Source organism: Epargyreus clarus, unplaced genomic scaffold (genome assembly GCF_041222505.1).
Source record: "Epargyreus clarus isolate Ecla_fem2 unplaced genomic scaffold, WU_Ecla_fem_2.2 ptg000005l, whole genome shotgun sequence".
NCBI classification, from domain to species: domain Eukaryota; kingdom Metazoa; phylum Arthropoda; class Insecta; order Lepidoptera; family Hesperiidae; genus Epargyreus; species Epargyreus clarus.
This window is the reverse complement of record NW_027332213.1, coordinates 5,117,480-5,132,792: the sequence shown is the minus strand read 5'-3', so window position 1 is coordinate 5,132,792 and position 15,313 is coordinate 5,117,480. Positions and strand designations below refer to the sequence as shown.

Here is a 15,313-nt window from a genome sequence, read left to right as displayed (position 1 = left end):
ATTTTGAAAGCATACTTGAGAAAAAACCTAGTTGTTACAATCAATTATTTTTTTTAGTCAGTATGCTTGGTGATAGATATGATAGATAGAGGTGATAGATAGAGGATAAGGAACCTCAAATTTTGTAGTACATATGTGCTACAAATTAATATTCATAATTACAATACTCTGGACATACATTCGTGTCCGCGAGATTTCAGACATTATGTTTCAATCGAAAAAAAATATTCAATCCAATATAATGAGTTAAAAAATAACACCTTACATCTAAAGTGTACTTGGCAGAGCTTGAAGTTATCAGTCTCACGCGGGTTCGCGGGCGGGCGGACGTCTACGCCGTAAAGCGCTACGGCGCTACGTACAACGCTACGACCGCTACGAGTTTCGTATACCATTTAGCGTAGACAATTGGATTTAAATACTTGGTCAGCAGTCGGTTTATTGATTTTACTCCAATAAAGTAGTATTAAGTGTTTTGTGCGGTGGCGCCTTTACCATACTCAAAGCAAGTAAGTATAAAGTATAAGTATTAAGTAGTTTGTAAGAGGTTTACAATTCAATGAAGTGTATAAAGTTTGGTGACGCTCTTCCGGACTTTAATTCTAATTGTTGTGACTTTGAAGACTTTTGGAGTTCATAAATTTTGCTTCAAGTCGCTTTTAAAGTACTCTGTAAGCTTGTGAAATTTTGTTCAACCTGAATTCATAATTTAATTTAATGGCTCGTTTTAAGTACACGTGGATGTGCCCTTAATTATTACTCTCATTACAGTCAAATATTTTTCCTTCCTTTTAAATAAAAACTTGACGTTTGTTGTCCCTCAAAAATATTTTCATATAAAATAATTACGTCACATTATTTGTTTCGCTGTTTGTGTGTATGATAGTGGACTTAATTGTTTTAAATTTCACATCAAATAAAGTTCCACAAGACACACAATAAGTTTTTATTTAACTGGCCCGGGCTCGGGCCGTGACTAGTATTAAAAACTAGTATTATTTTAGTAGTTTATGTAGACCATAATCGCATTACTACTGATTAGTTTCCTTTCTTAAATATCTTACGTTTACGTTAAATATGTATATGAGAGACAAATAAATGAAACCTATGAATATGAATTCCATAGAACCTATGTTAAAACTATTGGATTCTGATAAGGCAAAATGCTTATTTTTTATTTCTATTAAATGAAAAAACTATGTCATTAAAAACAAGGTCACAACGCATATAAGGGCCTGTTCGAGGTGACATGTGCTCACGCACTACGCAGGGCTCTTTCAAGTGAAAGAAGATAATCCTATTTAGTTCCCACGACAATGGGTACAATTTTTGTTAGTTGGTTTAAGAAATGTTGAGAATGAAAGGGAAAATTATACCGGCTTTCGAATAAGTAAATAAAGTACTAAGTATTCAACTAAAAATATATCTTATTTTACGTAAAATGTTGGATTTAGTATAAATATTATTTATTGTACTATCCGTCGCAAGAATAATATTTATACTTGATTTATTTTTATATACGGTATTATAATACCGTACTGTATAAATTAATTTTAGTGTTAAGTTTTTTCGGTACAGTATTGTATTTTATAGTATAAATACGGCAGAGTACTGTAGAGCATTTAAACTGTTTTATTCTGTGTATTAAACCTTAGAAGTGATCGTGAAGCTTGTTACACTCTCGGATAATTTGAATTTATATTCATGGTATTCATATTAGTTCATATTTCAATTAACTAAACAATCAAAATATTTATGTAAGGATTTAAAATAAATAATTTATCAAAAATATTCCAGAGTTGAGGTCGTTGCTTCATTAAGTTTTATTTGCGGTCAAACTTTAGTTATTTTATAGGCATTTACAGAAACATATATAAATACGTTTATTTTATGTATTGTTTTTATAGAGTACGTTATAATAAATATAACTAGTAATGTATAAATATCTAGTGAGTTAGAATCTCAGCTCATAAAAGAAAAATACTAAAAAAACATCTCAAGTTATTTTATGGGTCCATACCGGCATGTATAAGAAAGAAGCCGGTTAAAGACTTTTCCTTTAACATTAAAGAAACTATCCGTCCATAAAACTTTCGTGTATAGAAAAACGGTTAACATCAAAAACGGTACGCACTAGTAAGTTCTTATACAGAGTTCTAGTCACTTTCACGTTCTATCGAAATGAGGCCGCTATAAGCTTTCTAGGTTGTTGACAACTATCACAATACTTGTGATAGGACGCATAGTCTAGCTGAATGGTTCGAAAACATTAATCGGTTGTGACCTATTTGCGGGCTAATGTTACCTAGTTTTCATGTGTTGAGTGATTACCTTATAGAATGTGTGAATTGATACGATTTTTTCATACAGGCACAATTTGAGTAGGCAAATATAATTTAAATAAAAAGTATTATACTGTCCTATAATAAACTTGACAGGGTCAAAATACACCTATAGCAATATTCTCTATGTCTACCACTGGATTGATGACGACAAACAAACTTATAAGTATGTACATGCAGTTAGAGCATATAAGCTCTAAAACTACAAAACTCACGATCACTGTTACGTTAAAATACCCAAAAAATCCGCAAAGCTATTTTTTCTATTCCAATCCAAAGTTATTAAGCCAAACCGAAAGATTGATATCGAAATTTGATGGAAACAATATAAAAGAACATCGCTGCACACGCACACATTTCAATATTGCAGAAACCACTTTTGTTATTAATCCGCGAAGCGTGAAGTTCTATGAAATATTAAAATCGCGGCGTGGATTACTTCTACTAATGGCGGTTACGTTGGCTGAATGAAAAACCAGACACAGCTGAGCTGGATAAAATTAATATTGTATTTCTATTTTATTTATATCAAAAGACCAAAACATCTGCTGCATACATATTTGCACGCTCAAAAGAAAATCTGTTTTACGAACGCAAAGGACGTAAAGGGTTTTTGTGTTAATATTTGTGGAAAAGAATTTTCATGTGTAGTGCACATAGCCCCGCTTGTAATGAGCGTAAATAAAGCAATAAGTAAAGCAACTTCTGAAGTGGTCATTTGACCGTTAGTAGTTATTTTTTTTGCTTCTTTGCTTTAGACGGCATATTTATCTTTTGGTTCTTATTGTTATCATTGGGTAGTCGTTACCATTTTTAGATTCATTATGGGTGGTCAGAAAGCACCCGTCGGGCTAGCTACTACGAGTAATCTGAATCGGAGCAGCCTATTGGACTATATTATAGGCCTTCATTAATTAAAGGGAAAGATCGGTATCCAACAGTAGGGCATAAAGAGAATTGACGCTATTTTAAGATACCAATAATATCATCAACCTATTACTGTCCCACAGCTGGGCATGGGTCTCCTCTCAGAATGAGAAGGATTTGGCCATAGTCCACTGCGCTGGCCAAGTGCGTATTGGTGAACTTCACATACCTTTGAGATTTTTTTTATAAATCTCGCAGGTATGCAGGTTTCCTCACGATGTTTGCCTTTGCCGTCTAAGCAAGTGAAATTATCACTTTGTATTACACACATAACTTTGAAAAATCAGAGGTGCGTGCCTGGGATTTGAACCTCGGACCCCTCGATCGAGAGGCCGAGTTTCTTAACCACTAGGCTGTCACTGCTGTGACGACTGCTGCTGTCACGAATAATATAACAAGCTTTATACAGGGTGAATCTCCATAAAGTGCACATATTGAAACAGGTAAAATTAAACCGCATTTTGTCGACAAAAATAATATAAAAAAAATTAAAAAAATTTTTTTTTGGGTTTTACGACCTTTTGAATTTTTTTTTGGGAATTGTACACCTGAAGTAAATAAATCGCTATAACTTTTAAACTAAGAGGGTTATCAGGTTCAAACAAAAATAACAATGATTGCCAATGATAGGCCGTACTGATCCATGAAAAAAGAAAACAAAAAAAAATCATCTTCCCATGTAAAAAGTGTCAGATTAATGCAAAAAAGCACTTTTTTTAGGTAAAATTTTCAGTAATCATCAATTTCCTCAAAATAATCCAGGCATTTTATTTTTTTATTATTATTTAATGCAATTCTACGTCGTATTAGCTTTCAAACACTAAAAAAACCACGCCTCTAACTCAAGTATAAAGTTTGCTAGGAACGTTTCAAAAAAGACGCGACGCATGTGCGCCCTAATAAAACTGGTATAGTCCGACCCATAATTAGATGTCCAAAATATAAATAAAGGAAACTATCAAAAATATGTTTCAATGGTAAATTCATGGTAGTTTCTTATTTTTGACGATATTAAAGTGATAAAACAGTAATAAAATAAATCTTTAATAATTAAAAAAAAAACACTAGTTTGTATTAAAAATGTTATTTATTACCAACACCCTTAAGAACTGCCTTTGTTTAAGCGCTCGTAGGAAACTTTATACTTAAGTTAGAGGCATGCTTTTTTTAGTGTTTGAAAGCTAATACGACGTAGAATTACATTAAATAATAAAAATAAAATAAAAAGCCTAGATTATTTTGAGGAAATTCACGATTACTGAAATTTAACCTAAAAAAATTGCTTTCTTCACACTAATCTGACTATTTTTTTCTGGGAAGATAAATTTTTTTGTCTTTTTTTTTTCATGGATCAGTACGGCCTATAATTGGCATTCATTGTAATTTTTGTTTGAACATGATAACTCTTTTAGTTCAAAAGTTATAGCGATTTATTTACTTTAGGTGCACAATTCCAAAAAAAAAACTTCAAAAGGTCGTAAAACCCAAAAAAAATTTTTTTTATTTTTTTTGTCGACAAAATGCGGTTTAATTTTACCTGTTTCAATATGTGCACTTTATGGAGATTCACCCTGTATATTTCGCTTTTATATATAGGTACGATACTTGGCTTTATTTTATACTTCAGTTGTTTATTATAACGAGCTTTTACAAACTTCAATAACGTACCTACAATTAATTATTCATAAATTATAATTAATTACAATTATAATCAATGACATTGGCGAAAATATAAATAATATACTCACCTGATCTTTGCACAGAACAGGTTTCCTAAGTTCGGTTAACTTAAATTAGTTTAATCACAGAATAATATAGATAGTAATTTTATTTCTCCAGGGTTTATTTTGTGAATTCAAAGAATTATGAAATATTATATTCTAAAAGCTTAAGGATTAACGTTATCTGCTTAGCATCTACTAAAGTCTAAATCTATAAATAGAAAATCTATAAAGTCTAATTCTATAAATAGAAAACATTTGATAACATGCTCCACAAAAGAATACAAGATTTTTAGAATTTATTTTCAATTCTATCAGTAGTTATTGGTCACAACCGACACAAGCCGAGAAAAAATATGTATTTTTGTACCTTTCTATAACTGTACCAACAAAAGAGAGAGGCTGAATCTATAGAAACAGTGTTGACGTAAACATAGACCACCTTTTGTAATAATTCTGAAGCGCATAAAGAAACGACACTTTCGAGTTATTAAAAATATTTTAGGCCTCCAACAGACATACTACTTTTCGTATTGGCGTTTGACGATTTTTCTGTTTATGGGAAGCAAGGTGCAGCGAATAAACGCCTTACTTCGCAGACGGTTGGTGTGGTAAGGGATACGTAACTTTCCGAGGCATACCAGCATAGTCCTCAGGGATAGTGGCGCATCAGTGGCCGACCCCAGGAAAGAATGTTATCTTATCTGGGGTTGATTTCGGATGTCCATGGGCGGCAGTATCCACTTACTATCAAATGGACTGCATCGCTCGTCAGCTACTTCTACGTTATAAAAAATTGTTTGAGTGTCGATCGCCATTTTATGAGAAAATGCTAGATGTGGAATCAAGTCTGTTATATATCTGGGACTTGCACAAAACCGAGAATCTACAAGTGATTGCAAACCTACACAAACCAAGTGAAAAGCTGTATCCGCAGGTTTAAATTTGTATCAGTTTATTGAGGTTTGGCAAACGTGCGCACGCGGCATGATAAAAATATGGGCTAAGTGCGAATCGGACACTAACATCTTTCTGTTATGTATTTATCAAAATGAAATTTTACTTTAGTCTTTGTACTGGTTCGGTTAGTACAAATATAATGCAAATCGATTCACTACTGTCCTACCCGCACGGCGTCCACACTAAGAGTGACGTACCAGATCAACTGACAGCTACTCGATGTCGCCAGATGCGTACCAATACCGCACGCCATACCAGTACTCGTACTAGTACTCCTATCTATGTTTAGTGTCTAATTATGAGCGTACTTACTAATACACTACAGTCTTTACTTATGTTCTAAGTCTCTTTTGTAACATTGAATGGTACACTTTACGTTGAATTTACAAACTATTAAATAATATTAATTTATTAAAATAAATAATTAGCATGATAGTATTTTTTTCCTAAGCCAAAATCAAAGATACAGCCAGCCTAAAATACAAAAGTGGTAGATATATCATAAATTTCTAGTAATTAAACTCTTCGCTCCAATTTGATTAAATTATCCTCTCTGACTGGAAGGTAGAATAATAATTAATTACAGACAATATCCTGGGGCAGAGGGTTGTTTATAGATAAAATAGAGATACCAGTGGCCCACGGAATCCATTTAGAAAATATGCCCAAGTCACGGTGAAATTAGACGCAGGCTGTAACGTTATTAATGAGTTTCCGATATTACCCCCGTTCACCCTCTGAATTTAATAACTTACCCTTAGGCGCGATCTCCATTAGACGAAAAAACGACAATATCACAATATAGCGGTGTGATAAAATACTTTATCAAACTATTATCAAACTATTATGAAGGTGGTAGAACCCTTTGTGGTTCGACTCCGGCGGCACCACCGCCACACCTATTTCTGCCTCATAACAGCAGTGTTGAACGCTGCTTTGTTCTGGTTTGAAGGGTATGGTAAGGAAGACATATTTTTCCGAGGCGTACCACCTTAGTCCTCAGGGATAGCAGCGCGTCTGTGGCTGACTTCAGGCAGGAATATCTAAAACCATCTGGGGTTGATTACAGATGTCCATGGGCGACAGTAGCCACTTACCATCAGGTGGACTGCATGCTCGGCTGCTACTTCCATATTATAATTATAATAACTTACACTAGCCGTTTAGGGATTTCGTCAGACGTAAAAAGGAAAGCTTTCTGAAATATAACCTTTTGTTCTTACAAAATTAAATTCTTACAAATATCACCTTGGGCATGATTTTCATTAAAAATAAAAACGTTATCTTTTTTAAAAATCTGATTTTTCTTTTGTATTACAAATAATAACTCCTTGAATTAAACAATAAGTTTGATATATTTTACGTGTTTTTCTTGAGTTCGGTCTGTAATTAGAGTAATGTAATTAAAAAAAAACTGTTTATTCTTGTTACGAAAATAAAAGCAGACGAGAGTCCTGATTTTATCTCAAAGGTTATGTGTGAACATGCAAAATTGTTTATGTCTTTAACGCTGCGCTATCACTGATATTTCCATTTTAGCTTTATAACTACAGTGTTTTACGTGGTTTCTATTATTGTATGCTGAGGTTTGACTAATATAGTTAATAATTGTACCGTGACTTCAATGCCAAGCTTTTCTATTAGCAGAGACTCACATTGTTTTTAATTTTAGTACACTACATTTGAAAAAGCATTGAAAGCCTAGAGGCTAAGTAACTCGGGCTCTTAATTAAGGGGTCCGGAAAATCTTAAAAAAAAAAGGTAAAAGTAAAAGTGTGTGAAGTCTACCAATTGGCACTTGGCCAGCGCGGTAGACTTAATCTTTCTCCTTCTTAAAGAAGACCTGTGCCCAGTAGTGGGACAGTAATTGGTTGATGATGATGATGACATTTGAAATGTAGTAACATAGTAACATCTCATAAATTGAATTAACAAAACCGGTAACGGTAAACGGCAGTTCTCTGCTATAACCGACCATATTAAGTTCGAAGAAACTATACTTATACGGAAACTGTATTTGTACCTACTTTACACCCACGTGGATATGTTTCTTTTCTTTATTGATACCACCGTATGTATCGTGTTCTGAAAGGAACTATAAATATCTTTGCTAAATGGATTGGAAAGTATTAAGGTGGGTATTGTAAGCGGTCAGTAAGCTGCAGTGAGGTGAAGTATGACTTTTATATAATAGAACGTGTAAAAAGGTTTCCAATTCAATTGACTAAATCGTTAATGCAGATCATGAATATAAATACATTTTTAATCGTGTTTGTGTAACAATTCCAAGATGTGGTGGTTAAATTTATCGTTACCCATTACTGTCCGACTGCTGGGCAAGGATCTCCACTCACAGCGAAAGAGATTTAGGCCACAGTTCAACGCGCTGACCAAGTGCGAATTGATAGACTGCACATTTGCACAATGCACCTACCCTTGAGAAATTTTCACCTCACGACGTTTTCCTTTACCAAGGAAGTAATAAATAATTTGCAAAGCGCACATAATTTAGACAAGTCAGGTGTGCTTATGTGGGATTTGAACTTCAGACCCCCTGAATGAAGGGCCGAGTTTCTAACCACTAGGCTATCTGAATTATGTTAATGGATTTTTTGTGGTAGTTAATGTTCTCTTAACATATACTCTTAACAATAATTCTGATAATGACCTACATCAGTTGGTCGTTTGTAATTAATGTTACCTGATGGTAAGCGATCACTGTTGCATATTGACATATACTTTTTGTCGTGACAACGAATTATAATTCGATGGAGACGGCTGCATGCACCAAAAAAACATGACTCATGTGGCGTTACCTCGCTCTGAGGCGTTCCATGTAAGGCTTGAAGTGCAAGCGAGAGCGCGGAAAGGGGGCACAATCGGCCTCCGCGTATTTTACCTCCTTCTCTATATCCATATAAATATCTATCAAACAAATAAAATTAAAATTTTCTTTTGAAAAATGCAACCATTCCATCAGTATTTTCTTATGACGTTGTCTCGTTCAAATATCGTCAGTAAACTGACTTTACAGACCACCGATTTTTTTTAAACATCAAATAGGCTTAGTCTTGCCTGCGGTCCGATAAAGACGCGTTAGTAATCCTGACGACTAAGTATGACTTTCATAGTTTTGATAAAAGACATGCCCAGCAGTGGGACACAAAAAGGCTACGCTAAAACATAATTCATAATGACCACTAAATCCACAGACAAGGATGTAACATGACAGACTGTTAAAAATACATAAAATAAACATTAAAACGTAAGCTTTAGGTTGTCCGTGCCTTCTCAGACCTCTCTGGTATTATGAAGGTACTGAATTTTAGCTCATCCAGTTTGATTTATGGCTTGGATATAAAGACAAATGGATAAACTGGGGTGTACCATTTCATTTTATGTTTAAAATTGAGTAAACAAATTAGGCGCTTTTATGCGAGTATTACGTTTATTTTTCGTTGTGTTTTTTATTTGTTTTGGTTAAGGGCCGGAGTATTAAAATTACTGCTGAATAAAAATCTCACATTGATTAAAATACAACTTACAATTTAGTCCTGTGTGTCTAGGACGTAAAAATTGGTAAAGTAGTTCCTTACATAACATCGAAGAAACCTAAAAAATATTTTTTGAAAATTTGTCTGGGGCTAAATAGAGTTTGGTTGATGGCCCATAATAAGCCTATATTCATATTTTTAATGAAATTTCAATGAGCTTTTATTCGTAGGTAATTCGTGAACTCCGTAAGGAATTTGTCTAATGATACGTTACTTAGTCGCGTCGTGTTGTTAGGATGCCTGAAGTAATTTCTTTAGTTCCCTGAAGATTCCATATTTTATCTTAAGCATCCAATCAAAACTAATAAAAAAATGATGAATTTAAAAAACAATAGTTATTAAAATGAAGATTTTATTACAAACGTTATATACATTTTCCTTTTAACTATTTCTTACGGAAAACTCGAAAGCCTTAAGATTTTTAGCAACTAAAAGTATTAAATTTATTGCTTAAATAGAAATGCGGCTTATAGGAAAGAATTAACCTCCTAATTGAATCACGCAATCTTACACATTTTACACATATTTTGAACATAATTAGTTATTTATGTCATAACATGATTATAATCTTTTGAAACTAATTTGAAACGCATATTAATTGCCCTTAGTCACGCCATATTTATATAAGTCAAAGTATTAAGTATTAATGTAGTAGCAATAGACGTAGGGTTTGCTTTAACTAAATCCCGCGTGCTTTGTGTGGGACTAATCCCGGTAGTGAATTAATCGGGATCCCGCGCAGGACTCGCACCCCGCGAAATCATACGTATGTGACTCAGCGCGCGACCTTAACCATTTTGATTCAAGTTTGAGACAAGTCTGCGCCTTTACCGCTAAAAATATCCCATTATTCTTAGCAAAATGGTTGTTTCACCGGTGCATAAAAATACTCTGAGGAAAGGTGTCTATAAACTGACTTTAAAATTCTAGACAAAAAAATATACAAAAATTCATGAAAAAAGGCATGAAAGTGTGGTAAATAACCTAATAAATAAACAAACTTACTTTGGAATTTATAATATTAGTTAGGATTCATTTCATAAAATTGATATTATTTTTCACTTTTGGCCATACTTGCTTGTTTACTAAATAGATTCAAAGTACTTAATTTATTTTATGAATTAAAACTAAGTAATAAACGTACCAAACATTAATTCATTTAAAACGAAATTATAACAGCATTTATTTTAAATTTTTGCCCTTAGAGTGTTATCAAGTTGAGATGCTAATTTAGGACTCAATAAACTAATTTTACATTTTCTTTGTGTCCGTTCAAGACTTCATAAGAAGTTGGCGTCTGAATTCGCAAACTTCTAATTTGTTACAAAAATCTCGCATTCACAAAAGAAGGCAATTATGATGATGGTCTTACAAGAGCTTTTGTTTTACAAGTTAGGTCTAAGTTCGCTATATTATTAGATGTATTGATTTTTATGTTTTCCCCAGTATTCTAATTTCTCTAATATTGAATTATACAAATTGCGTAGAAACTTGTAATGGTGAGGCAAATGAGCTTAATGAGTTAACTTAAAGGTACTTGAACTTTTTATGATCCATGCCGGAGGAGGATAGAGTGCTCTGTAGATTGGCTAATTTAGAAATAGGTGAAATTTTATGGTAGGTACTTGAATATCAAGTTTTGTAAGTATTGAATTACTGTTATTTTGTGGGATGATATGTTCGCCCAGCGGCAAAGTCATTTAATTAAATACTATTAGAACTTCCTCTTAGTCGTTTCGCTCTTATCAGAGCGGTCGTGGTTAACAATTAGTGTTGTGTGTGGGGGCTAATGTAACTCGCCTCACGACATTTTGCTATTTCTCTCTATTGGTGGTCAATCTAGAGCACTCGTGTACAGAATATAATCGCTTTCATATTTCAACACTATGTTCTATGGACATGCGGGTGAGACACCGTCAGCCATTGTTATTCTGTATTAAAGCATAACATTAGAGTCTTATGCTGGATTCTGATGGTCCTAAAAATTACGGACGCGGTCTACCCTGCACCGATGCTCCGTGGAAAGATTGTCGTCTATAGCGCGGACTGAGCAGTAGCATTACCATGAGTTGGCATAGAAACTATAGAAATGGTAAATAGAAAACTATTGTCATTTTGCTAGTGAATAACATAACTACTATCGTTACGGTATTTCTTGACAACGTCTGTCAAATTAATGACTCATGGGACCGAATTTGTATGGCAATAGATCATAATGACATTCGCTAGCGATTTGATTTCGATAGGTTTTTTACGTATCGAGTTACGTCACTACGGATTTTAGTTCTACGAGTAACCACCAGAGGCGCTGTACAATTTTTCATACATTTATTTTACGCAGTCGCTAGCGAGTAATACTTTTGTAAACTCATGGTAGTCCTACAGTGCGTTGGATTTACCGCGAGAATTTTGCATAATTTGTCACTTTGTATTTTGGAATATAAAAATAGCTTTGAATTGCAACACTGATATGCAGTGTTGGAAGAGCTGTGGTTCAATCATCAATGATCCTCGTATCTATGGACCCTTGGCAGCCGCTGTTTGCTTGCTTATAGTGTGGCGCTGTTGTCTTTTTATTGAAATAATGATAATGCATAGATAAATACATAGTTAGTAATCTTTTGTATTCAGGAATAGGAATAGAATTAAGGTAACATGGGTTGACTAATCTTTTTGATAGATAATATAATGATAAAATTTCATGTCAGACATACTTTTTCATTTGCTATTGCTATCAGACCGAAAATGAAGGTTACTTTAAGAAAAAATCTTTTTCAATAATATATTTTATTAGCTTGCAAGCACATAAATTACCAGTTCGAAGTCATTTTAAAACAGTGGATCGATATCCAATCAACTATATGTTGTTTCTGCTAGAGAAGCATTAATAATGGTTATTAATATGCTATTGAAATTCAATCTGCACCTGGATGTAATTAATATGCGGCCGCAAAATTCATTAACAAGAGAATATTAATTCGATTCTCGTATTAACTAACAACTTCATTTTCTATTCGCTGTACCATGATTCGTTTATCCGAAATAATTAGAGCTCATTGAATTATTCATTAACGCCTTACAGTCTATTAAGCCCATTTTAACATTTATTCAACTAAATTATAATTGCTTTAACATTCATTCGTTCTATACTTTTTGTTTTATTGAAAAACGAGCTTTTGCCCGCGGCTTTGCTCGCATTATAAAGTAATATTTTCATCCCCTTTTTTATCCTACTCGGGGTAGAATTGATCAAAATCCTTTCTTAGCGGATGTCTATGTCATAACATCTACCTGCATGCCAAATTTCAGCCCGATCCGTCCGCCCGATTCAAAAATATAATATCAAACTATAGTGGTAGTGACTAAGACAGCTAGCTATTTTTGGAATCATCTTAAACTATAATAATATCGTTATTAAAATTAACATAACGGTGCTGAATTAATTTTATATTGGTTAATCAATATTGGAACTTAATTTTAATTAGGTAAATAAATAACAAACATGTAACTATTTCTATAAAAAATCCCTTCGCACCTTGATGTCGCCGATGATCTAAGAGTTTGAACTTGGACAGTCAGAAAGTAAATTAGGCTTGGGTACACATCGACAAGCAACAGCAACTAAGCTTATTCCTATAATTCATTGTTTTAGTTCATAGGTTAAAATCATTTTATGTTTTAAAACTTCTTACATACGAGGTTGATAAAAATTATTATGTACGTAGCATTGAATTCAATATAATCTTAATGAAAAAGCACACTATGTTCTTGCAAATAAACGGAATTACATAGAAGCTGTTTTTAAAATGTTTTATTTATAAATAAAGAAATAAAAATATAATGTTAATTCTACGTACAGTGTATGCCTTCTGTTACACAGAAAAGCAGTGAGCTATTAATGGTTAAAAACAAACTCAAAGAAGCCTTAAAAATCCTTTCAGCACTATTTTCTATTATGTTCCTCGCAACCAATACAAAAGGTTGCGCTTGTAATAAAAAACGTTTAAACAGTTTTATTCTTGTTTCAGAATCATGCAACCGATTGGAAAGTGGAATATGAAGGTGAGACAACAATTTTCTTCTTCAATTCTTTTACACCTGTGTCTTCTTTATATTCATTTCCGCCAGCTGTTTGTAAAACGGTATTGTATTTTAAAGTAAACAAATCCCTTTATAAGAATACGTTTTGTGTATGTCATGAGATATCTTCTTCATTTATTTATGTGTTTATATTGCTTCCGTATTTCCAAGTAACAGTTTATTCGTTTCTAAGTATAGTCGTTTTAATAATTAATAATATGAATAAGACTTTTAAGTAACTTTATATATTTACAATAAATCAGTCTTAAGCTAACATGATTACATTTATTACATCTATTTACATTACATTACATCTATTTTAATCACCCGTTTTTAAAAATCAATCTATTCAATGTTTTGTTTCCTGAGCTTAGATTTTTGTCAATTTCAACATACAAGAAAAAAACAATTTTTGAATTTTGGTAGGAAAAAAAATAATTATTAAGCAATAACCGATTTTGGTTATGATTTTATATATTATATTGATAAGGAGCGTTATACCGATAAATATATTAGAAGTAAAAGTGATAAATATTGTCATATTTAATTATTTTGAATTTAATTCTAGTTACGTAATTATTTTCGTAGTAAATTATTTACAATATTAACCTAATAGAAATACAAAAATTATTAATAAAACAGGATTTAAAATAGTTATGTATGAAAAATAAATTAAATATAATAAGCTTCATCCAAATTGCTGTCCTTTGGTAGAGTCCCCAAAACGCTGGTGACATTACCTCGTTGAATAGCTAAGCTAATTCTTTGCCCGAGGTAAGCGCCAGCCCTCTGGTCATTGGTGCACTCGATCATACGCCTTGACAGGTGTTGAATTTAAATGTGTTAAACTTGTTATAATGTTACTACTTTTACAAGTCAACAAGAACATTATAATAAATCCCACTTTCAGACTTATATATTCAAATGACGTAATATGCTATGAGGAAGTGGCAAATTACGTCATTTTAAGGGTCGTTATGGTGTACTACGCCGTAGCGCTACGCAATATTACGTAGCTTCCCACATTTGAGACATCAACAACATAATGAACTGTGTAATATTATTCTTATTTGTTTAATGTTTTATTTTAAAAATACGAAACAATTTGCAAGATCGTGCAAGAATTCACCAATACATTATATTATGTTTTAATTGTCAGAATGTGACAAGAAGTAAATAAACATTTTAAGTACACTACGGATAGAATAATTTGACTATGGAAGGACTATAATATTATGATTTCTAGTATCTATAGGTATTAGTAATATTATTTTACTTGACTATGAACTCAAAGTTATTACTGGATAATTGATCAAAACAAACAGTAGGGTAGACAAACAATATTGTAGAACTAATAACTAAATTTATATTTGAGCTCTAAATTCTGTATATTTTCTAAATTATTAAAAGCCTGGTATCAGAATGGATATCATTTTTATTTATCTATCTGATTGGGAAACAAACGCAAGACCTTAGCGCGAACCGGTACTTTCACCACCACGTCACGAAAGTAATAATAAAATCCAGAATAAAATTCATGAACGTGTTTAGATTTTAATGGGTACTAAACGGCTTTATTCTCATATAATAAGACCAAAACTAACGTAGGAGCAGCTATAAAATCCGAACTAATTCGAGGCTAAGTGCCGGCGTACGGTACTCGTTAAATTCGATCAACCGTTTAAGCTCCGTAATAAAAGTACTGACTTGTACGATTGTACGTGGATAG

The 15,313-nt window shown here is 32.9% G+C and overlaps 1 protein-coding gene across 1 annotated transcript in view; it reads left to right on the top strand.

Annotated features, from left to right (window-relative positions):
• The first annotated feature begins 295 nt into the window (after positions 1-295).
• Positions 296-15,313, top strand: part of LOC140757978 (suppressor of lurcher protein 1) — an 88,631-nt gene continuing 73,613 nt past the window's right edge. The window contains exons 1-2 of the mRNA XM_073093905.1: positions 296-509; positions 13,533-13,566. Coding sequence (XP_072950006.1) covers positions 13,537-13,566 — 30 coding nt within the window. The 5' untranslated portion in view covers positions 296-509; positions 13,533-13,536. The remainder of the gene's footprint in view (positions 510-13,532; positions 13,567-15,313) is intronic.